Source organism: Centrocercus urophasianus, unplaced genomic scaffold (genome assembly GCF_019232065.1).
Source record: "Centrocercus urophasianus isolate 14NV4802_14NV808 unplaced genomic scaffold, USGS_Curo_1.0 seq_10, whole genome shotgun sequence".
NCBI lineage: Eukaryota > Metazoa > Chordata > Aves > Galliformes > Phasianidae > Centrocercus > Centrocercus urophasianus.
This window is the reverse complement of record NW_024884142.1, coordinates 27,819,914-27,843,826: the sequence shown is the minus strand read 5'-3', so window position 1 is coordinate 27,843,826 and position 23,913 is coordinate 27,819,914. Positions and strand designations below refer to the sequence as shown.

The window sequence follows — 23,913 nt, the reverse complement described above, 5'->3', positions numbered from 1 at the left end:
GCAATTATTGTTGTGTTCCTTAAAGGACATTTAGAAGAACAGACTAGGATTACAGGGTTAGAAAAGAAGACAACATGAGACAACATGAGTCTGTTCGTAACGTTTTCTAAAAATTTATTAGTACAAAAATGTGTGGAAGATTTTTCCAGTAAACCTGTATGCGTTGGCTCAGCCTTCCTGAAAGGGGTTGTGCAAAGGAAACATGCAGGGATTTTGACAAGTTTTAATCACAGAACAACACAGAGATATCTTCATATCTTAAACATTTCTTGAGATTTTGCTTTTCAGACAATTCCTCTTTTTTGATTTTACAAATGATCCCAAATAATTAGTATTTATAATTAAAAGCATTAAGGTTCTTTGTCTATACAGTTTGCATTAACTGTCTGTATTGCTTTTGTAAACCTTTTCTTGCTGCTTGCTGAGAGAAGGTGTAGCTGTGTTGTTTCCCTCTGCACACACCAAAGGAGTTTGATCTCACTTCCTTTTTTGTTTAAACAAACAAACACAACAAACCAAACAAAATACGTGACATGCAGATACAGCTCAAAATCTGATGTGAGGGTACAGCTCAGTCCATACATAGTGTCTCTGTTACTGGCTTTACCTTGCTTTGGGGAAGACCATTCTGTAAACCAATAGCTTTAGGAGTTACATTGACAAGTCACCACTGCCACCAAGGTCGGCTGTTCCTTGCCTCCCTGTTCTAACCAGGGAGGTTAGAACAGTTTAACCAATGCAACTCTGTAATCAAATCTCTTCATGCACAACTCTTGAATTTATGTGAATAATCGTTTAGATCTTGAAATTTAAACACACTGCAGTTTCCCTTAATGTGATGCACCTTCTCCATGTAGTCTGTGGGCATCATGTGTCGAAGAGGTGAGTAACTTGGCTCTTGATAAAAAGTGTCATTTGCTTTCCAGAAAATCAAGGTAGGTTTATTCAGAATTCTTCACATCCGTTTAATAGAGCAGTAAACCATATGGAAGTATGTTGATGTCAGTTCTGAATGGAACTTCACATTTATCTTATTTCTGACTCGATCCTCATCAACTTGGCACTTACAGCTGGGTTTTTAAAGCAGTCTGTCCGTATAGGAAAGAGGCTTTCGAGTTATGATTGCTGCTATGATAAGCCAGGTTATGCTGTAAAAAGCCCCATTACTGGGAAGCTTCCAAAGGATTCCCTGGCACTGCAGGCATCTGTGTGTATCTGGTGTCCTCTGTGAACACTGCTGGTACCGGTAACTGCTGGGATTCCTGTCTGAGTGTAAAATGGAGCATCTGTCTAGAAAATAACCTTAGATATTTTGTTCTTACTCTAGCTATAGTCCCCACATCGGTTCGTGTTAATTGGTGAGGTTATATATTTGATTTGTCAAAATCTATTGAAATCAAATCAAGCTTTATTAATGGAAAACATGAGTAAGCTGCTGTGTCTTACAAAGTAAAATGCAAAACACTTTTTAAATTGCACATAAATGGACCGATGCTTTTAATGAGTTTAATCCAGCTCATGTAGGCATCAGTGCAGGTAAGATAATAATTGGAAGTAAGCTAGATTTCTGAGATACAAAGCTTGAACCCTGACTGGAGGTCAAAGAGAAGTGTGCGTGCTTGTGATATATCTACTTCTAGAAGCTCGTTTACATTACTGGAATCAGATTCTTGATCAAGTCACTGAAGCAGCTGGAAGAATCAACGAGTTTAAGAGATCCTATTTTGGTCAGTGGTTGTTTTGTGATGAAGCATTGATACTTTGCTTCTCGAAACCTCAACCTGAATGGTGGGTGACACCGGTTTGTGCTTGCTCTTTCAAAGTGAGGAAAGCCATGAATTCTGCCCCAGACTCACTTCAGAAATGGATGGGTCAAAGACAATCCTTGCTGTTAATTGACTCCATGCAGAAACTCAAACATTTGTTTTAAGGTTTGGGAAAAGAGAACAGTCCTCTTCTCCCCACCTAAGCACCATCTCTGTCCTCCACCTTTCTTCCAAATGTAAACACTTGAGGAAAAAAAAATCAGCAATGCCAGAACGTTACAGTGAGCAAAGCAGAAATCAGAGTAAGACTTCCTTGGATAAGGCTCCCAGAAGAAAACTTTATTCGACCTTCAACTGCTGGGTAAACTCTTTTCATTCGATCAAGATAACGGGAAACAACCTCGATGTCAGGTTCACCTAAAACAAGCAGAAATGATGAGCATTCTCTGCAGCAGCCAAGCCCTGCACCCAATTTAGAACTGCAGATTTAGCACAAGCCTTAACGACTGGCTTTTATATTCATGGCCCTCCTGACTCAGGCAGCTTACTGTCAGAACAGTGTAGGGTGGGCAGAGAGTTGGATTTTATGAAGAGATAAAAGCACCACTTTGTGGTGGCTTGTAGCAGAAAGTTTTGGTGAAATCTTATTTAACTGGAGAACAAAACCTTTCAGTTGGCTGGCTTTCTTGTTTGCTTCTGTTACAGTGGAAATTTGGGTAGTTCCCACCTCCTTTGGATAGAGTGCTATAGAGCTGGCTTTCTTTTAAGAAGAATGTCCGATCTGGGTATTGCTGTGCCGCACACAAAAATTGTCTACGGTCAAATATCCTCATGAGTTACTGCAGCCACTATCTCCAGTGGGCTCTTTCTGATGCAGACTCTTGGACTTCTGAAGTGCCACACATCCCTTTTCAAAGTAATTTCCATTTTGCTCCACTGACGCATGGAAAGATGCTGCAGGAACCTTTCAAACTGGTCACCTTTCACTGCTCCTACTGGATATATCTCTGTGAATTTGTTTCTGCATTATTTACTAAAACCTACAGCCCCTTGTATAAACTGTGGGCTGAATTTGACTGTAAATGTTGCTCCTACTTGTAAGAATCAACTTTAAATTGAAACATCCTGACAAACCAAAAAATAGTCTGTAAGAGAGGTCTGAAAGGAAGTGGTTTTTTGATAGTACAAACATGTTTAACTAAATGACCAGAAGTATAATCACTCTGGGATCAGAATGCACCAAGTGAAAATTCTGTATGATGCAGATGTGATCCTAGAAGAATTTTTTTATATAGGGTGTTTCTGAAATCACAGAATGTATATAATGAATTTCAATCTCAAATACTTTAAAAGTTTCCCTTTATCCTAAAAGATCCCCTCATTAACCATATGCAAACTTACCTAACAGTTTGTGCTACGATAAGGGATCTTAATACAGCATTGGGTAACACTTTTCTCTGTAGCATGGCTTCTGTCAGCACCCCGGGTGCTGCTGCCTTACAGCATCATGCTGCAGAGCTCATGAGAAGCGTGGTGCTGTTGGAGTGTGGGCTGATGCCCCCTCCTCTGGTGGTGCTTGCTTGAGCTCTATGTCCTGGAGTAGCAGAGGTGGTCATTCTGCCTGCAAATACCTCCACAGAGTGCAAATATGAGGTCTGAAGGCAATAGCACCTTTTGTTCAAATGCACTGTTGACTAATTAGTGCAAACGCAAGGCAGCACGCAATACTTACTCTCCACTGTGTTTTGTTGTTGTTTTTTTTTCTTTTTTTCTTTTTCTGTGGTTTACTATGATTCCAGAACTGTGCTCTTAACAGAGCCAAATGGATGAGGCTCACTTTCTTTGGGAAACTTTTGAACTTATTGAAACATTTGTGATTTAACTGAAACTAAAAAGTGTAATTGCTGACTAAAACCAAAACTAGCACTCCAGAGCCATCAGATTAGAAGCAAGTTTATCCAATAAAAGCAAAACATCTGACACTTTTCCTACAGAAAGATCTTTTAGCATTTGTCTGCTACATTCTCAGAGCTGTACTTACCTTTGCTGTATGCGAGGTGGTTGTCTCTCAGCATGTGATAGCCATCTCCCCCAAACAGCATATAGGACGGAAGAGTCACATTGTATATTTCATCCATCTGCAGTGGGACGTAGGCTGGGACTCTGCAGGCTGTGCAAAGCACTTCTATGCTAACAGCTCTGTTTCCTGGGGCTCTGGAGAGATCATAGACCACGTGGATACCTGCAGGAAATAGGTTTGAGTGCTGCTTTAAGCAGTGCCTGTTGAACACATGGCACTCAGCTGCGTCCTCCATCATTTTTAAGATTCTATACATTTGATTCTGTGACTGAGGTTATATTGGTTCAAGGGATGCCAGCTAACGTCCTGTTTTCTTAGTACTCAAATCAACTTCAATGCAAGAAAACACATTGCTGAAATACTGCCTTGCCTCACTTGTGTGATCATCTGCTCTTTTTACTGTCATTCTCCAGAAACAAACTGGAAACTGCAAGGTTGAGAATACTGTCTCTGATTGCTGTCAGCATCTGCTCTCTCTTTCCACTGTCTTGTTCAGTGAAATGACTTTTCAAGCCAGGCAGCCTATTATGGGTAACAAGCGCTGTCCTGAAGAAAAGAGAGCTAAGTCAAGATTGAATGTTGCAGCTCCTACTCACTGTAGGAGAATGAATGTTTCTCACAGTGAGCCCTCCTTGTGCAAAGCCTGGGCAGGGCTAGGTCGTGAGAACAGCATTACCAAGAATCTGCTGCTCAGGAAGCCACTAACAGCCAACCTAAAGCACAGCAGCTCATCTGACCTTGGCTCTCTTCCTCTCTGCATCTTCTGTCCCAAGCCCTTTCCAGAGCTACTAGGTATCTTTTCTTCTTTCTTTGTAAGACAAGGCAGTGCTGCTGCCTTACCCTGGCGGTAGGTAACTCATTGGTAAGAGCACTTACCACCTGTGAGATGCAGGTTGTGTCCTTGTACATGGGGGTTCTGGATCTCAGGATGGCTGAGTGCCCCCAACACCAGGCTGTGTGGGGAGAGGCAAGGAGGGAAGTTGCTTGGCCTCTGCCCTTGGGCCTGGCTTTTCTGCTATGTAAACAAAGAAATCTGTGCAGTATCGCAGGCAGAGCAGGAATAAACATGCCTGTAACATAGCACGCATCTGGATAAATATCTGGGGAGCTGTGTTTCAAGAAATGCATGCTTTTAATATTAACTGTTTGTCTCTAAAATATTTAGAAATACTCTGGAGCAATTCCATGGTCTGCTCGAGACTAATTCTAAACACATCCCCAGTCATTAGGCAATGGCACAAACTGATTTTGATAAACCAACAATGAGCAGCAACCAGCAGGAAAGTCTGGTGTGGGGTATGAAGTAGGCTGTTGATGAAGAACTGAGAACAGGAGCTTGTCGCTGCGATTACTGTGTTAAAGCTCTACCTGACCATGCCTTCCTGTAGTTAATTAAAGCATTGAGCTGCTGTTGCTTATGGGTTACTGAAACAACAGGGAATCCTGTCTCTGCTGAAGAATCATTCATAGCTTATGTGCTGTGGGGCTTGAGCAGCTCAGCTAAAACATCTTCAGGATAAATAGTGTCAGTTAGCTGGCACAGATGAAGCACGGAGCTGGAGTATGCTGCCAGCTTGCTTTCCATTTTTAAATAGGCAATGCAAAAGTCTTTCAAGTGTCAGACAAACACGGCCTGTGGAAAGGAGGGCTCTTTTAGAAAACCAAGGCAAGGAAGGAAGAAAGCATACCTCCAACCTGCAACAGCTCTCCCGTTCCTCTTCCATACCTGCGCACGCTGTGCTCAAAAGCTTCTTTCAGCGTGGAACCCTTCAGCGTTACCAAATCAAAACGACCTCCAAATGGCAAAACAGACAGCAAATCTTCCATAGTGATGCTACCTGGGAAAATGAGACTTCATTTACATTGGTTTAGGAAAAAAAAAATGACTATCTTTAACTTCGGCAATTTTTTCAATTGCTTAGGATGAACTCATGTAGCCCTGAAGAAGGATTAAGCTGAAGTGAAAAAATGTGTTTGTTTTCAATTTCCATTTATCCAATATCAGGAAAAAGGGATCTGTAAAATGTCAAGCATTCAGAAAAAAAAAAAAAAGATTCATGGCAGACTACAGAGAGCTTGCAGCAACCATAGCATATGTCCTTCTACAGTAGGAGGTGAAGAACAGTAGGAGGTGAAGCTACTGTCTTCCTTTGTTCCACGGCAGCAAGGTGAGAATGAAATTATAAAAAGCACTGTGTATAAACAATACTAAAAGCTTCTGATGTCAGCTTGAATGCAGTTGCACTGCAATAGTAGAGAACTATTTCAGAATGTCCCATCAAAACAAGCCCATTCCTAACACTGTGTTCAGGCTTGCATAATAACTTGCTAATTCTTTCTTGAAAAGCCAGCACTCAGCACGTAACTCCACGTACCATTAGCACTCCGTTCATCGATGGATGCCCGTATCCCACCTCCATTCAGGATGCACAGTGAAACATGGTTCCATGACTTTCCGTCTGGACGTCTGACATTCTCGTAAAGCTACCAAAGGAAAACGTTTAAACTGATTTTTAGTCTTCGCTGAGTCCAGGCTGCGGATGTTTACACTCTGAGACTGGAAACAAGCAAAAGGCTTTCTGTCTTCAGACAGAAAATTAATATTTTCTGAATTGAATTAATAAATTCAATATTACCTTCATACCGACTGTAAAATACTGATTAAAAAAAAAAAATTTGGCAGATCACATTATTTTGCTTTTTTAAACTATTAACAAGAAAAATCCTTGCCTTTTTCTTTAGTGAACCCTCAACTTTTCCCATGGTCTGTGTGTACATAACATTACCAGAGAAAGACAGATGAACAAAGGATGATTTTTTTATGATTCAAACCATTGTGAGAAAGAAGACAAATTATTTGAGCACGTTTGGAGAATCAGAAAGTAAATAGAACCTTAAGTGCAGCTGTACACTACAAATATGCAGGGGAATGTACTGAACAACTGAGCTCCTCTTGAACATTGCAGGGAATTAAGATTTTTCAGCTTCTTTGAGATTGGTTTTTGTTATTTAGAATGCTGTTGGCAAAGAAGTGAGATGTAGAATAGTGGTGGAATATGAAACAGGCATGTTAGATCAGACCCAAAAATCTACTTCATGCAGCATCATGTCTGCAACAGTATCCAAACTGTGACAGAAGCAACTTGCAAGGACAAAACAGAATCTGCTTGACACATCATAAGTAGTCAAGAAAGTTGGGATTTACTCTGGGATTTACTCTGTTGGATAAGGATGACAAGCCTACAGAATCCATCATTAGAAATAACTGATTAGAAAAGGAAGAGTTAAGAGAAAGGAAACGAGGGTAATGGAAGGGATGGACTCATTTCCATAATGGAATGGCTATTGTTATGCCTTTTCAGTTGCACAAAGAGACAACTACAGGAAGGGCATGACAGAAATCAATAAATATCAAGAAGGGCATGTGGAAGTTGGATAGGAATCAGCGTACTTTCTCATTTCAAGAATAATAAAAGGTGGAAAAGATTCAGTGAGGGGGTACAAGGATGGCCAAAGACACTGAAACACATCTGATCATGGAATGCTGACGTGAGCTAGGACTGTCTGTCCTGGTCAAAGACAATGGAGGAAAAATATCTGACATGCATAAGATGATGAGTGGTGTGAAGAGAGTGAATAGGGACCAAATGTTCCAGTGCAGGGACGGTCTGTTGGCCTCCAGCAGGCATCCAGCCAGGGCACAGCAGGCAGTAGATTGGAGAAAGCAAGATACACAGGTCAGCTGTGGAACGCCCTGCCACCGGATGCTGTGAGTGCTGAACAGCGGAAAGGCTCAAGGGGGTGGGGCAAGTTGAAAGAAGTTCCAGTGGTGAATAGGGAATACAAAGGTGCTGCTTCTGCCTTGGGAGCTCCCTGAGCTGCAAGCTGCTGGAAGCATACTGGAGTACACACTATCTCCGTAGGCTTGCCATACGAATGCTCTGCCCTCACCACCATCCCTCAGCCACTTTTGGGGACGAGCCGCTGGGATGGATTTTCCTGTTTTCTGCTCTGGTTCATCCATTTCTTTTCTGCATCCCTTCACTGGATGTTTTGTGATTTCTAACTTGTAGGTACAGAAATCCTTTGTTGCTCCAGCTTAGTGCTCACTTAAGTGCTCACTGTTCTGAGTCCAAATCCATTCTTGGTTCATAACTCATACTTAATGAGTTGATTTTGCCTGTTGCTGATTTTTTTTCAACCTGAACTATATCTTCTGATTTAGTAATTGTCCTAGAACAGACATCATGATTATAAATCTGTAATTGCTCAGTACCTAAAAAAAAAAAATGTTTAAAACGTGCTCCTACACTCTGCTCTCTTAGCCTTGAACACAGAGGCAATTTAGAACAAGAGTTTACATGCTCCAGTTAACCATTCAGTCATTTCCCCTTTGAGTTCCTTCAAAGTATTTTGTAAAATGCCATCTATATCTGTCAACCTGTTACTCAGATCACATTATTTTGCTTTTTTGCAGCCTGTAACAGACCCTGTTACAGGCTCCTCCTGGAGAAGCATCGCTGAACTACATGGACCTCTGCTATGAACAATTATTTAAACAATCTTTCCATGTTTCTCAGTCTCCAGATTTCCCAGTGTGACTCTAAATATTCAAGCCTGTGTTTCAGACAGGTCTGTTTTATCCCTTGATACCCCTGAATGCACAGCACCAGACAGGAAAGCAAATGTAGAAATTGTATTGCAGAGAACATAAAAGGTAACCCATGTGGATTTATGACAAATGCAGATGGTTGACTACAGTCTACATTCCAACACACAATGTGTATCAAGAAAGTCCACAGACTTCTGAAGGACAATGAAATTATTTTCTTTAATCTTAAAGAGTGCCAAAGTATTTGATCGCCTTTTTTTCCCCTAATAAATATATAGTAATATCTAGTACAAAGCAAGGTACTGCCATTTTAGCAGAACTGAATGCAGAAACACCAACTCTTAATCTAATCTGGAAATCAGCCCATGTACTATAAACTGTCATAAGGATTACAGTGAAAGCCATTCCACGGACTCCATGGACTGGATAAACAGCTTTTGGGAAATATGTAAATAAAAAGGTATTATTAAGTGCAGTTTGATTTTGTGGCAATGCAAGTGGAGATCTATGGCAATTCTCATTTTCTGAAAACAGTCGCATTGGTAAATGTTCCTCTGTGGAGCATGCAAAGGAGATGGTGCTACTGTGGGAGAGTAAAACAACCCAAACCAGTTGGTTTAAAACTGGTAAGAGACTTCTGGTATGATGTGATGAAGCACAGTGACACCTGTAGGAGCAGAGCAAGGCTCCAGGATGGGGTGCTGGGAACTCTAGGGTCTCCCCATTGGTCCACTCAGGCAAGCCTACTAGCCAGGGCCTGTCATAAGGCCCTCAACCAGGAGTAGGGCAGCCAGAATCACCGGTACAACTGGACACTGGACTGTGAGGAGGTGGAGCCTGACCCTGGGGCTGGCACTGGGTCCTCGGGCAGGTGGGCAGGAACAGTGAGGGCTGGTGGTGCCCTCAGGGCTGGAAAGCACCCTAAGACTTTCCAGCTCCTGAGACCTGGCTCTGTTTCACAAAAAGTCCGTAAAAGGGCACTGCCAGCACTGGCTGAGACAAAAGCACTGGGCACGCTCACTTGTCAGAGTGAGAATCAGAACAGCAGAGTCACGGGCAACTGAGCTGACTCTCCCTCTCTCTTAAAACTGCAGCCTCAACAGAACAAACAGTTCTCTATATGAGGGTCCATATTGAGAATAAAGTGCTCCCTGCTCTACAAAGCGAGATTCACTGCAGCCTTGCTCCTGCCAAGTCTTTCAAAGGAAGTATGACAAGTTAAAGGGACAGAAAGTAGCAGAGAGCCCGTCCAGGGACAGTTCAGAGACTTGGAGCATTTCATCTGATCACCCTGGAGTAATACATAGATGTGATTGCCACCTGTGGAGGTAGCTTCTTACCATAGCATCACAAATCAAGTTCCCCATGTTGCATTCTTGGAAACGGCATGCTTCGCTTGTACCGTTCAGATAAACACTAGTTGTTCCAATCTCTTTAGAATAATTCCCCAAGTTTTTCCTCCACTTTTCCACTTCTTCTTTAATCTGCTCATCTTCAAATTAGCAAAACAGAAAGTGTGAAATGAGCAGTGCACGCATTTTCAATGTATACAAAACTTACAAAAAAAATAATAATAATGCTGTGTGTTTCTGAAATGTTACCCTTTTCCTAGAGGCTTTTCCAACAATATGGCATCCACACTCATTCTAAACAAAGCTTAGGGAGGGAGGAGGCAGAACTGCACAAACCAGTGAATAAGTTATTCTCTTGTCACAGCAAGGCCCTCTCTTCTATTCCACTTACACATATTTTCACCCAGTCCTGCTCCTTCTGAGCTATGGGGTTTCTGCCATTTGCCTTGATAGAAGGCAGATTCTATTCAAGAATTTGTAATACACAAGTGAGCCTGGTCTTTACATCATCTCTTCCCCCCCCCCTTCTAAAGATAGCTCCTTTGCCTTTAATGCTGTGCTAAAAGGAATACTTGCTCAAGGAACCAAGGAATCAGTACCAAGGAACAAAGCCATTATAGAAATTAACTCTACACACACATCTTTGCAAATCTAATTCTATCAGAAAACAAACAGATACAAGAATGTTTGTGTACAGATGTGTCATAACTGCTTTATTGATTTTAAGCCATTTGCTATGTAACTTTGTCAGCAACAGCAACATTTATAATGTTATGTTAAAATTGTACGTTTATGAAATCAGAGCACTATCTATCTGAATTTTTGCTTTTTACTGACTCCTAAGTGGGGAGATAAAGTATCACCTGAGTTCCCACAAAAGGACTTTCAGTGATTTTAAACAAAGACATACATTACTGCATTTGTGTATATTCAAGGGCCTTTCTATCTCACTCTTTAGAAAAGGAAATATAGAGGAAAATGCATACAACAGTGATACAGCCTGAACTCCACACTGAAGTGAGCTGCAAGTGCAGGAAGAAAGCTGAGTTCTTCTGCAACATTGTGGTACATATTTAACACAGAAATACTGGAACTGTAGTAGAGCAAGCGAATTCAAAGTCCACTCACCTTCAGGAACACTGCTGTCCAGCAGGATAGGATTTCCAACTGCTTCAACTACATTTCCTTTCTTGTCAAATGTAACATTCAAGTAACCAAGATATTTTCCATAGGCATAAGCTTGTACCACTGGCACCTTCCTCCCATCATCTGAGTCAACCATGAAGGGATATGGGCCAGCTGGCTGCTCGGTGGAGGGAGGGGTTCCTGCACAAAACAACCACGTAAAGAGGGGCTTCAGCTCATGTGCCCTTCAAGGAATTGTAAGAGGGAATTTCAAATGCCTCCTATCTTTAAAAAAATAAATAGTATATTAAGCAGAACCAACTATGAAAGCAAGTGCACATTTAGTTGCTCAGTTATGTTAATTCAGAAGAGATTATGTCATTTTGAGGACTTGGGCTCTAATAACCACCACAGTGTTTTTTAAGTTGTGACAGTGCACTCCTCCAATGACATCATGTCACAATGGCAATAAAGGCACTTTTCATTCAGATGATCCAAATCTAAGCCTCTAAGTAATGCACACACCATCCTCTGGCTGAAAAGCCTTCACACTACATTGCTCTGTACCAGCTAGGAAAAAAAAAAAAAAAAAAAAAAAAAAAGATGAGTAAAATGTAGAGGGGGAAAAAAAGATATTGAGATAATACACAGAATGCCTACAAACTGTTTTTTTGTTTTTTTTTTTAATCAACACCCAACTGATTTTTACTATACCAAGCTTAGCCTCCAAAATTTCAGACAGCTTGAAAACCTGTTGCAAAAGAAAATTTCATCAGCATGAGAGTTAAGTAGTCATGGATTTAAAACTTACTGCCCTGAAAAGTTTCAAGTGTGTTTAGATGTAAGACCTGTAAGAAACAGATACATTAAAGCAAGATATTTCCAGAGCTCTTGGCTCAATCAGCATAGGCTACTATGGGTTTAGAAACCATGCAGGGGAGGAAGTGGCAAAGCAAGCCATGTAGCAACTGTCCCAGGGTGCCAGCCGACTCCCTGTAGCCTTGATAATACAGCTGAGTAGCATCACACCCTCTGATATTCCCATCAGCACCTCTGCCCTATCACCAGGAAAGGCCCGGGTGGGGTGGCTCCAAGAGGTGTCTCACGTGTGGTGACAGGTCCTGCTGCAAAGCCCCACAGCCTGCTGCTCTTTTCCATGTTTTCCATTCATGGGAATGCTCCCCTCTTACTCCAGTGGGTGAGAGCTGGGCTGCCTGCAGGCAGGGGCAAGTGGGTGCGTAGAAGGGGGAGTGGAAGGAAAGCACACTCCTGACTTCCACTGCTCACAGCACAGCTGGTTTCTTCCCATTTGTGGTTGTTTATGTAGCATGAAATCCAGGGATGATAAGCATGACAAATGTTCCTTCCAGAACAAGTCATATTCATCTCTAATCCCTCCTCTTCTCAAGAGGGAATGACTGTAACAAATGACAAGCTGAACCAAGTTCACAAGAGAACCATTTTTTCCTACTTTTAGCCCGACTGACAGAGTTGGTTTCTTAGAGGACTCCAGGTCCCTTCACTACTTGACTTTTATTTTAGGAAGAATTGAAGGAATCCCGTAACTAATGAGAAACCCAAAGTATTTATGCATACAAAAGTGGCTTTCGTTTTTTTTTGCAAATGGAAAAGGAACTGGTTTTGATCTTTTGCCCTTCTCTATTCTTTGAATGAATGGAACATTAGCAAGAGAAAGTTACGCTTTCTGGTCATTATTTTAGTTTCTATCTATGGTTAATGAGTCCTTTGCAAAGGAGTCTGTATTCTGCCATATAAATCCATGATGAATGCACACACTGAGTGCTGTATCCATCCTTCATTTTCCCATCTCCAAAACAGTTCAATAAAACTTCAGAAAAAATGCCACCAGTGGGCAGCAGGCTGCAAATAAGAAAAAAAGAGCAAGGTCCCTGCAGGACATGCAGGTCAGCAGTGGAATGCCCTACAACCAGCTGTTGTGTGGAAAGGCTGAAGGGCTCAAGGGGAGATGAGGCAAGTTCAGGGAAGAGAAGTTCCAGTGGTGACTAAGAAATACTAAGGAGCTTCTTCAGGCTTGGGAAGTCCCTGAGCTGCAAGCTGCTGGCAGTGTATTTGAGTACAGCATCTCCACAGACCAGTCTCTGTTATCACACATTATCACCAAAGGGTGATAGTGAAGTTATGGATAGGCACCAGGTATGAATATGGCCAGCACTGCTGGCAGTAAATCGTATTTGTGAAAGTCCTCTGAGTTTAAAGAGAAACAGTCAGTTTCAGTTTTGTTTTAGAAATAACATTTCAGCATGAAGTAAAATACCTGTATAGAGAAATGTGTTGGTATGTCCTCCAATAACAACATCCACTCCTTTCACCTTTTGGGCAATATTTTTGTCCACAGTAAAGCCAGAGTGCCCTAGTGCAATTATTTTGTTTACTCCCATTGCTGTAAGTTTGTTCACTTGCACTTGCAATGCTTCAATTTCATCTTCAAAGATTACATCATTCCCTGGGGAAAAAAAAAAAAAAAAAAAGGAGGAAGCATGAATAAATGTATTTACAAAGCATCTTAATTACAAGCTTTTTTAACACATAAATGTCATATTGGATTTTTTTTTTGTACAATTAATGGAAATTTGAATGGCAGTGACTTTCAAATGTTCATAATTGGTTCAAGCTCCTAACCTGATCTGAAGTTCTTCTGTCTCTCAAAAATATCAGCACGCGTAGACTAATTCAAGTTTTTGATACTGGAATGTACTTGCCTATACTAAACAAGTTACAACTCCACTTAAAAAAATTAATAATGGCCATTATTTTTACTTTTATTATTATTATTTAGCTGGAAAAAGAAAACAAAATATGTCAACAAGTGCCTGGGTGTAAACATTTGCACATAGAACTATGAAGCTTTTTTCTTCCCAAATTATATTTCTTTGAGGTGTTCCCACTCCACTTGAGTTAAATCTCTCTCTTTTTACTGTACACTCATCTCATTTTTTTCCCCTCTTCTGAGGCTTTAAGCATCAACTACTTCAAAGTCCTGCCTTGTTATACAAATGATCTCATCTAACATGGACCTCTACCAGAAATGCCAAATGGCTGCACAGCAAATGAGCTGCTGTCCCAAAATGAGAACATAAAGAATGGAAAGTCTGGAAAGGAGAAAGCTCTTCCAGACTACAATGTTGTGAAACTCGCAATCTTTCTGAAACGTTTCCGTGCCTGGCTGAAATGATTCTAATGTGACAAACAGTTACAAGAACATCAGACCAATAGGCATTTTCATCCTAGTCATAGTGCTTACAGTTGCGCAAAAGGACTTCCTATGTAAGAATTTCTTCAACGAAGCTTTAAGAACGGAGTCAACAAACTGTCAGCCTTAACTGTTCAGTGTGGACAACTGAATAGCATTGCAACCCATTCCTTGTCTACCTAATGCCTCCTCTTCCTGTAGTTTTTCAATCAAGCTGTTTTGAAATATGCCTTTAAAGTCAAAAGATTTACATTATTTCATAACAAAGGGAGGAGTGAAACTAATTCTTAATTCAATGCAAAATGTCTCAGGAAATGAAGAGGAAACTGCCACAATAGAAGAGATAAAAGGGGGTTATATAAATTGGTTACCCACCACGCCCGCTGAATAGCTCTACAACTGCCAGAGGGAATCTCTGTACTGCACATTTCAGAGCAAATTGTGTAGAGCATCCCTACATTTTTTTCTTGAGGACCTCTTCTTAGGATCAAAAAGTCAGAAACTAATTGAGGTTTGGAAGGGCCTTCCAGGGGCCATCAACTCCAAAGCCTACTTGGAGCAGGAACTCAAAGCCAGATGAGGCTGTTCAGGTCCTGTCCAAGCAAGCGGAAAATCTGCAGCCTCACTGGGCAACCTGCTTCATGGATTAGCCACTCTTAGCATGACAAATCTTTTCCTTACATCCTGCCATTATTTCCTGTGGTGCTACTAGAGCCCATTGTCTCTTGTCCCTCCTTCAGACCCTTCTCAGAAAGGTCTCTTTCTGTTTTCTTTCCATTAAGACAATGGAAGACACAAATTATGTCCCCCTTAGCCTTCCTTCTCCAGGTCACCAGCTTCAGTCTCTCTGTGGGCTTGACTGAAGCTGGGCCTAGTGCAGAGCTCCTTGCAGGAGACAAGGTCTGAGAAGCGCTCCATGAATATAGGCCCTTCATGTGCTCATCTCATCAAAGAATCATAGAATGGCTTGGGTTGAAAAGGACCACAATGGTCATCTAGTTTCACACCCCCTGCTATGTGCAGGGTCACCAACCACCAGACCAGGCTGCCCAGAGCCACATGCAGCCTGGCCTTGAATGCCTCCAGGGATGGGGCATCCACAGCCTCCTTGGGCAACCTGTTCCAGTGCATCACCACCCTCTGTGAAAATCTTCCTCCTAATATCTAACCTAAACCTCCCCTGTCTCAGTTTAAAACCATTCCCCCTTGTCTTATCACTATCCACCCTCGTAAACAGCTGTCTCCCCTCCTGTTCATATGCTCCCTTCAAGTACTGGAAGGCCACAATGAGGTTTCCCTGAAGCCTTCTCTTCTCCAAGCTAAACAAGCCCAGTTCCTTCAACTTTTCCTCCCAGGAGAGGTTCTCCAGCCCCCGATCATCTTAGTGGCCCTCCTCTGGACCTGCTCCAACAGCTCCACATCCTTCCTGTATTGGGGGCCCCAGGCCTGGACACAGCACTGCAGATGGGGCCTCACAAGAGCCAAGTAGAGGGGGACAATCACCTCCCTCTCCCTGCTGGCCACCCCTTTTTTAATGCAGCCCAGAACACAGTTGGCTTTCTGGGCTGCAAGCACACACTGCTGGTTCACATCCAGCTTCTCGTCCAACAGGATGCACAAGTCCTTCTCCACAGGGCTGCTCTCAAGATCTTCCCCTAGTTTGTATAAATACTGGGATTGTCCCAGCCCAAGTACCTTGCACTTGGCTTGTTGAACCATCTGTGGACCAGCTACAACAGACACGCACACCGCAGCATGGAGATCAGCAGAGAGCAGAGATCTCCAAATGAAGGGCAAGATGTGGACTGGCTGTGACAGCAGGCAGTTCCGCAGGCAGTTCCCTGTACCTTCCAAAGGGATTGCTGCTCTGGGGACATGAGTAATGCTCCCACAGGCTCTCCTTGAGCTAATCATGTCACACCGCACAGCTTCAAGTCTCAGCCATTGCATTGCTTCATCGAATTTAGCTGAAATTGGCCAGCAGGTTCAACGCTTCTACAGCAGGGAACTGCAATAGCAATTGAATTTCTCATTTCTCTAAGGCATGAGGCAAAAAGCAACAAACTGCCTAGTGCTCCACTGCGGTTCTTAACTAAGAGTTATTCTGTCAGTATTTCACTTATCTCTCAAGTTATTAAACTGAGGTGACATCCTCTTCTTTTAGCCAGGGGGAGATTTTCAGATAAAACATCCAAACTGAACTGAGGAAAAGAACTGTCTGCATGTTAAAAATATTACACAAGCCAACCAGAACAAAGTGGATAAATGGAATTTAAAATTACATTTTAGAAAACCGGCCAAGTTGACATTTTTAGTGAATATTTTTCTGCCGTTAGGGTTTTTTTGAGTAAGCTACTTTGGGTTTGTACCTTACACGACCGTGGACAAAATTAGATGTATTTAACAACAACAAATGGGTATATGGCAGGCATGTGGCACTTCTCGGGACAGATAAAGACATGAATTATTTTGGGAGTTCACAACATAAAGAATAACAAGAACAAGTCAGACACTCAGTGAGTTGGTAGCATCATCTACAAGAATGTCGACCTTCAGATTATCAGACACCGGTCTGTCAGCATATCAAGGTATGAACAACTCATGCAGGACATGTGGCTGGGCATTCAGCTGAGACAGATGCATACAACCACTCTGAGAGGAACTTTAGAAAAACTGCTAATTGGCTCTGATCTATAAATTGCACTGAGTGCTGCCCATCCCTATGGTTTCCCAAAGTAAAATTAACAGTACCTTCAGCACAGATTAATTGTTCCTTCACAATAGCAACGCTGAGGTTTAAGGACTTCTTAATTTCAGTGTGTATGTCAGCTGTTCTACACTATGAAAAGCACAAGCTTTAATAACAATTTAATAACTGTGTTTTGTTATTGAGATCTAAAGATGGAAGAAATCATACTTTCAAAAAAAAAAAAAAAAAAAAATCCGTGGAAAATAATTGTGTAGGAATTCACATTTCAGCATTTTCAAGTTTCCTATTATGAAGTCCTAAAAATGCACTAAGAGTGTACAGCATGCCAAAGCAATTACATCTCAGTCTGAGCAAATTGAACTATCTGAGAGAAGCATGTAGAGATCAGCAAGGGAATGAGTTTAAAATGTACTCTTTATGTTATTCATGGCACTAAGGAATTAGGCTGATACCTGTTTTGCCACTGTCCCTCCTCTACCACAATTTTCTCAGTCTGAAGGACTGCTAGGTCCTAAGTTCTAGTCACTGAGATACACAAACATATTTTGAACTCACAGTTTTCAAAGCTTCCAAGCGTTCCTTCACTTCACTCACTGAAAAGGCAAAGCAGAAAGCTATAAAAACCCTGATCACTATAAATGGTAGCTGTTAGATTTTGCCCTGCTGTTCACTTACACTGTGGGATATACTTAGCTTAGTGCTTCTGTAGCTGCTTATACGGAGCTAACAAGCTTTCCCTTCTAATCTTGTCTTTTCTAGTCGTGGTTGCTGATAGTGTCTCAGCATATTGAGACATTCAATACAATATTTTTATGTTGCTGGAGATGAATTTAAATGCTGCAAAAATTCAGTCCAACGTTATCTAGATTTTCCTCTAGTAGAGTTACTTGAAAGGAAATCAGCCTGACATCACCACGCCAACACTGTTGTTTGGAAAAGGAGCAGAGATCTACTTTATTAACTGTTAAAGAAGAACAGTGTTGGACAAAATTAGCTGTATGTAGAGTTCTTAGGCTCAGCATGATGTCAGATGATACTGGTACACTCTCATGCACTGGTGAAATTCTATTGCCTACTTACACAAAATATGGATTCATTTCCTTTTTCATTAGGGAAAAAAAAAACAGACAGGGCTTCCAAAACAGTATTGAAAAATAGGAGTCAGATACAGAAGTCTATTCTGACCTCATACATCCGCTCCTTGATAGTTTAAACAGACACTGTAAGAATTAAATGGCATGGAAGGAACATTTTTACATCGTAATACTTGAATATTCCTTTTCTCAGGAAAGATATGCATTACTGCTTTAGCTTTATTGATGTCCAATGGAAAGAGACATAATGAAATGTTTTTTTTTTTTCAGTGCAGAAAGATGTATTAAATCAATATTTAGAGCATCCCAGTTCCTTTTAGAACCTACAGAAATCTAAGAAAGAAAGTTGGATTTTCTTAGAATGGGACTGAAGAGTGAGCAAGCAGTGACTCAGATCTCCCACGGCTGATTCAGATGTTTCCATCCTATTTTATTTATATTTATTCATTTCCATTTCTTTTTACTAAAACCAAAAAGAAAACAAAACCCCTAAATTGATGGAATAGTCAGAAATTGAAAAGTCTCTTCCTCATCAACTCCAATTTTACTCATGAATGAAGCAATTGTGGTAAAAGCTGATTTAGTCTAATTTCTGGAAATATCTGAGAGGCCAAAAACATCTTGGGCAACTTCTGCTTTAAAAACACAGAAGCTCTCCTTGATTTTGCTGGTGCTCAAGCATGGAGGCATCCGTGAGTAAAATTGCAACACAGAGCGATGTATTTGCCTCAACACACATCACTCTGGAGACAAGTTGTATTCATGACTTAACACTTCTTTAAATGGATAAATAGCAGTATGAATATATATTAAAAAAAAAAGTGCCAATAAAACTCCCCAAACCACTCCCCCCTGTTTTCCCACAATGTCACTGGCCTTCCTATTATTCTTAGATATTCAGTGATTCAAGATAATTAACAAACCTTCACCAGTTTAAAAATGAGGAAGTTAAAATGCTCAATCATACAGGGATGTACCAACAAAACAAGAAACTTTCCATTGAAGACATTCATCATCTTTGGTTCAGACAAGTAGGTAAGCAATAAAGCAGCAGTAAAGGGTACAGACATATTAAAACATACCTGGCTGTGAAAGAAAGGAAGTTTCCTTTGTAGTGTAGCCAATGATGCCTATTTTTTCTGAGTCAATATGTAGTATTTTAAAAGGATGAACGTATTTCATCATTTGATTTCCTAATGGGGTTTTTCCCTTAATGTTTGCACTCAGAATTGTAAAGTTAGCATTTCTAAGTAGAGGATCCAGTAATCCACGCACACCTTCATCAAATTCATGGTTGCCCAAAGCCTGTGAAAAGCAGAAAAAAATGTAAGATACTTTCTCCAATTCAGTATAAATACTCTTATGAATGACATACAAGGTGTGTTTGAGAAAACCAAGTCCGTGTTCTAGGGAAGAATACAATTGCTTGTCTAAACCATCACATTTCTGTTTCCCACAAACACAGAAATGTTACTTTTTATGGTTCAGGTTTCTGCTTTTCAGATGTTCAGGTATCAGTACGGATGTGAAAGTGGGAATCTAAAATCTAAGAAGGTGCTTGCATTCATAATTAGAATTCATAATTCAGATTCAGCAGTTTTACATCCTCTAACTATGAAAGGATTAAAAATAACCAGCAAGTAAAACATGCATTTTGTGTAAGGAAAAAAAAAAATACTGAAAAAATGTTACAAGCCAATCACAATATGTTATCTTTAAATAAAACGTATTTTAAGAGCTCATGCTTGGATTGCAGTTTTAAAAATATATTTATTGATATTTAGCAATAATTCTTGAGGCCACACACCTGGGCCTCCAAGTTTAACACCTGCCAGAAAATCACCACAGAGGGCAGCTATGCAGAAGCACAGCACACATGAGGACCTTGTTATCACCCTGAAGTGTTAGGAAAGAAAAGGATACATCTATGGAAAGGCAGTGGTAGCATAAGTTGGCACCCGTAACAAGATTCCAGGTGGCAACTGAGCTGAGTATGACAAGGGGGCTGAATTAAGTTAGCCAGCTCTTCTAAACGAAAAGGTGATCATGATTTCATCCTGAAGGTTAAACAGGAAAAGCTGCATTCATAATCTAAAAAGGCTTATATGCCTCCCTGCTCTACAAACACACATCTGTGTTTGTGTTTTTATTCCCCAAACAGACAATATAAAGGAGGATCCTGAAGCCACAACAAGCATGGGAGGTCAGCATTTGAGCAATGAATTGATAATGTCCTTCTTTCCGGGGAGACAAGAATCCTGACTCCTCTGGTCCCCATAGGCAGGGAGCTGCTGGTGTGGTGGGTGCCAAAGCAAGACTGAGGAAAAATCAGGACATCAGCAAGATCTTACATATCTTGCATTTGCAACCAACTGCTACTGCTGATGCTAGTGAGAAGATTGCTACCACCCCAGGGAAGGAGGCAAATGGTTCTTGTGTTGCTGCTTCTGCATTTTTCAAGCAGAACCAAGAACTGTCTTGAAGAAAATCCTGACTTCAGAAAATGCAATGTGTTCTGACTGTATACCATTTATAACCAAATACTGACTTCAACCTAATCTGTGGTAAGAAAAAAAAATAATAACAAAAAAAGAATCAAATCTATGGAAACTCATTTTGATGTCAACTGATGTTCTGAAAGAATGGTGTTGGTGGAATGAATGAAAGAATGGAATTGATGGAGCACCTCAGAACGGTATCAAGCCATTTTTTGGCTGATGCACACACCTTTTGTTCATCCTAAGTACAAAACTGTACCCCAAAAACAACTGGTGGCAAAAGAAATAAGAATTGGAATTGTGTATAACAGCCATTAGCGCATGAATAAACAAATTTAAAACAAAAAACAAAAAAACAAAACAAAACAAAACCAACACACTTATGAAACCTTGTTTCTCTTGGCTTTGTAGCTTGCATTTATTTCACGTCCATTAGGATAAAAGCTTTAATCAAAACTTTTCCCATGATGTGGGCAGCTATAAAGTCTCTTGTTCATGAGAAGTCACTGGTCTCTAATAATACAGTCTTATTTTTGATGTGGCTTTTCCTCTGGGGAGAAGGATGTGCTGCTCATTTGGGGTTTCTTTACCCAACCACTTTATGCACAGAGCTTCTATGACTTTTTAATCTTAGAGAATAACCCTTCAACAAATCTGAATACACTGATCAATACAAAAATGATTCAAGGGATGGAACATCTCCTCTACGAGGACAGGCTGAGAGTGCTGGGGTTGTTCAGCCTGTAGAAGGCTCCACAGAGGCCTGATAGCTGCTGTATCTAAAGGGGGCTGTAAGAAAAAAGAGGACAGACTATTAAGCAGCATCTGTTGTGACAGGACAAGGGGAAGTGGTTTAAAACCAAAAGAGGGGAGGTTTAGACTGGATGTAAGGAAAGGGTTTTTTACAATAAGGATAGTGAAACACTGGAACAAGCTGCACAGAGGTGTATTGGATGCCCTGTCCCTGGAGACATTCAAGACTGGACCAGACCCAGAGCAACCTGATCTAGCTGTGCACATCCCTGTCCTTGCAGGGGAGTTGGACTAGATGACCTATAAAGGTCTCCTCCAATTCAAACAATTCTATGATTCTGTGACAGTGGGGAATAAACAGAAAGATGCAGGTATACAGCATGTGGTCATATAATCCCCCTTTCACAAGAATCAAAGCTGAAAATATTTCAAAAATCAGGCTTCAAGTTAACATACAGATGCAACTTAAAAGTAAAACTAGAATGCTTCTCTCACACTTCCAGTTACTGCCTTTGTGGTACTTCACATGGATTTCAGTGTTAATCACACCAAAAAGGAAAGCTAGTGGCAAGAGGATTTGGAACACAATACCTAGCTAAACAGGAGAAAATAGGCTTGAATTGATAGTGGGCACAAATGAGAAAATGAGAAATCTAAAAAAAAAAACAAGTCTGTATGACTTGTGGAACAAACCTGATAATGCTGCCAAGCTGTCCCAAACACTCCCTTGGCTCTCCTGCCCTCATTCTGTAACGATTTCTGTGACTCATGTTCCCTTCATCCTGTTTGCAATCTTACTTTGGTATCTCAGCTTCCAACCATTTTGGTAAGCTACACCTCTTCTGCCAAGGCTGTGACTTCTCAAATTCTACTTGCAGAAGCACTGACTCACTTTTCTGCAGCATGGCTCTTAGCTCACTCCCCATGCAAGTGGATGACTACTTCACTTAAGGCATTAGCATTCAGTACAAACGTCTGGATATCCGGTATGGTTCAGATTTTTTATTACTTTTATTTTACTACGATTAAAAGCTAATGAAGCATCCTAACTGAACTGCCAATGCTTCCTACATCACATCTTCCTAACACTGGGTACTAGCTCAATATTGCTGATCTTGCCCAAAGGAACAACTTCTAATACAACCAGGACTGAGAGAACTGCAGTCTTGTCCATGGACCAGTCAAACCAGCAACCACTAAGGGTGAGAAAGGGCAGCCAGCAGCAAGATTTAGGAAGGAAAGTGGAAAAAACTATCTTGAGTATCATCTTCCTGTGCTCCAGAACTCCAAAGCCTTTCCCAGTTCTGCAGGCACACATTCTTCCCCATTATCACTGGGAGGAAAGCCCACGGCAATGTTAGTTTTAAAATTAAACAGTCCAGGAGGCCAAGCCAACAACAAGCAGCATCCCTTGCAGCACTGCCTGCCTGGCATGAGGTGTAGCAGGAGAATGCATGGGCCAATGCTTCCCCTTCTGGAGCCGGGAAAGGAAAGCACACTTCTTTCCACAGAAAGCAAGATAAAGAGAGAGGATGTGATTTGCTCAGAGCAAGATTTTCCTCTCAAGCTGTCAGCTGTGATCAAATAACTACACGCTCCCAAACGTAATTTCCATCCCTCTCCTCCCTTCTGATGTTGTACACAAGCAGAACACATTACAGTAATTTTTTATCATTCTGAGAGAAGAGGTTTAAGAACATGGGGTGACCACATCCCCACAACCTCATCCCAAATCCTCAACCTTCCCGGCGGCGCTCAGGGGAGGCAGAGTGGAGGCGCAGTGCCGGCTCCCTCAGGTGTGGTGACGGTCTCCATGCTACCTGCAGCCTGCCGGAGCCGGAGCCACTTCGCACCGGACCCTTACGTTCCCTCACAACCCCGAGACTGGCAGAACTGGACACGAGCGGGGGTGTTCCGACTAACACCCCAAATCCAAACCCTCTGAAGCAGCGACGCCACTGTGACCCGGACCAGACACAGCCGGGCTGCCTGCCCCCGGCATGCATGGCCAGGTGTAAACCCTCGGGCATGCGCTCCTCGACCCGTCAAGCCGGTCTCGGAGTTTTCTGTCGATTCCACTGAGCCCCTCTCCACCAGAGACCCTCCAACCCGCTTGCCCCAAGCCTGTGCCAACAGCGGCTCTTTAGCCGCGTCCCAGCCTTTCTGCAGTCTCCGCACACGCTCCGCTCTTTGGCTGCCAGCTAACGCCTTCACCCAGCTCAACACTTCTCTTGCCATCCCTTATTCCCCCGAGACACGCAGCCCCTCCGTTGCAATACTCAGCAGAAACGAGCAAGGCGGGCACACACCCGGCCCCCGGGGAGCTAGGAAAGCCCCGCACCGCTCCACTTTACCATGGCATCGTAGCGCAGGAGGTTCATGAAGTGCACGGCCTCCCGACCCTTGAATCGGGAGAACCACACGGTGCCCTGGTACTGGTCCCCGGCGTCCAGGAGCAACACGTTGCTCTGTGCCGCTCGTTCCGCCGCCACCCGCGCCGCCCGCCGCGCAACGCCACCGAAGCAGCCCCGCGGCCTCTCCGCGCAGCCCCGCGCCTCCACGTGCGCGTGGACATCGTTGGTGTGCAGCAGCGTGAGCCGCAGCCCCGCCGCCGCGCTCAGCCACAGCCACAGCCACAGGCACAGGCACAGGCAGAGCGCGGCCGAGCCGTGCGCCATACCGCGGGCTCCG

At 42.1% G+C, this 23,913-nt stretch overlaps 1 protein-coding gene across 1 annotated transcript; it reads right to left on the bottom strand.

Annotated features, from left to right (window-relative positions):
- Positions 1 to 97: 97 nt before the first annotated feature.
- Positions 98 to 23,900, bottom strand: NT5E (5'-nucleotidase ecto). The gene is made up of 9 exons (XM_042822719.1): positions 23,577 to 23,900; positions 19,054 to 19,276; positions 13,232 to 13,420; positions 10,939 to 11,136; positions 9,799 to 9,950; positions 6,222 to 6,330; positions 5,535 to 5,684; positions 3,808 to 4,008; positions 98 to 2,183 (listed from the first exon to the last, which is right to left on the bottom strand). Exons 1-9 carry the CDS (start codon positions 23,898 to 23,900, stop codon positions 2,026 to 2,028), a joined length of 1,704 nt encoding a protein of 567 aa, XP_042678653.1. The 3' UTR covers positions 98 to 2,025.
- Between the last annotated feature and the right edge of the window lie 13 nt (positions 23,901 to 23,913).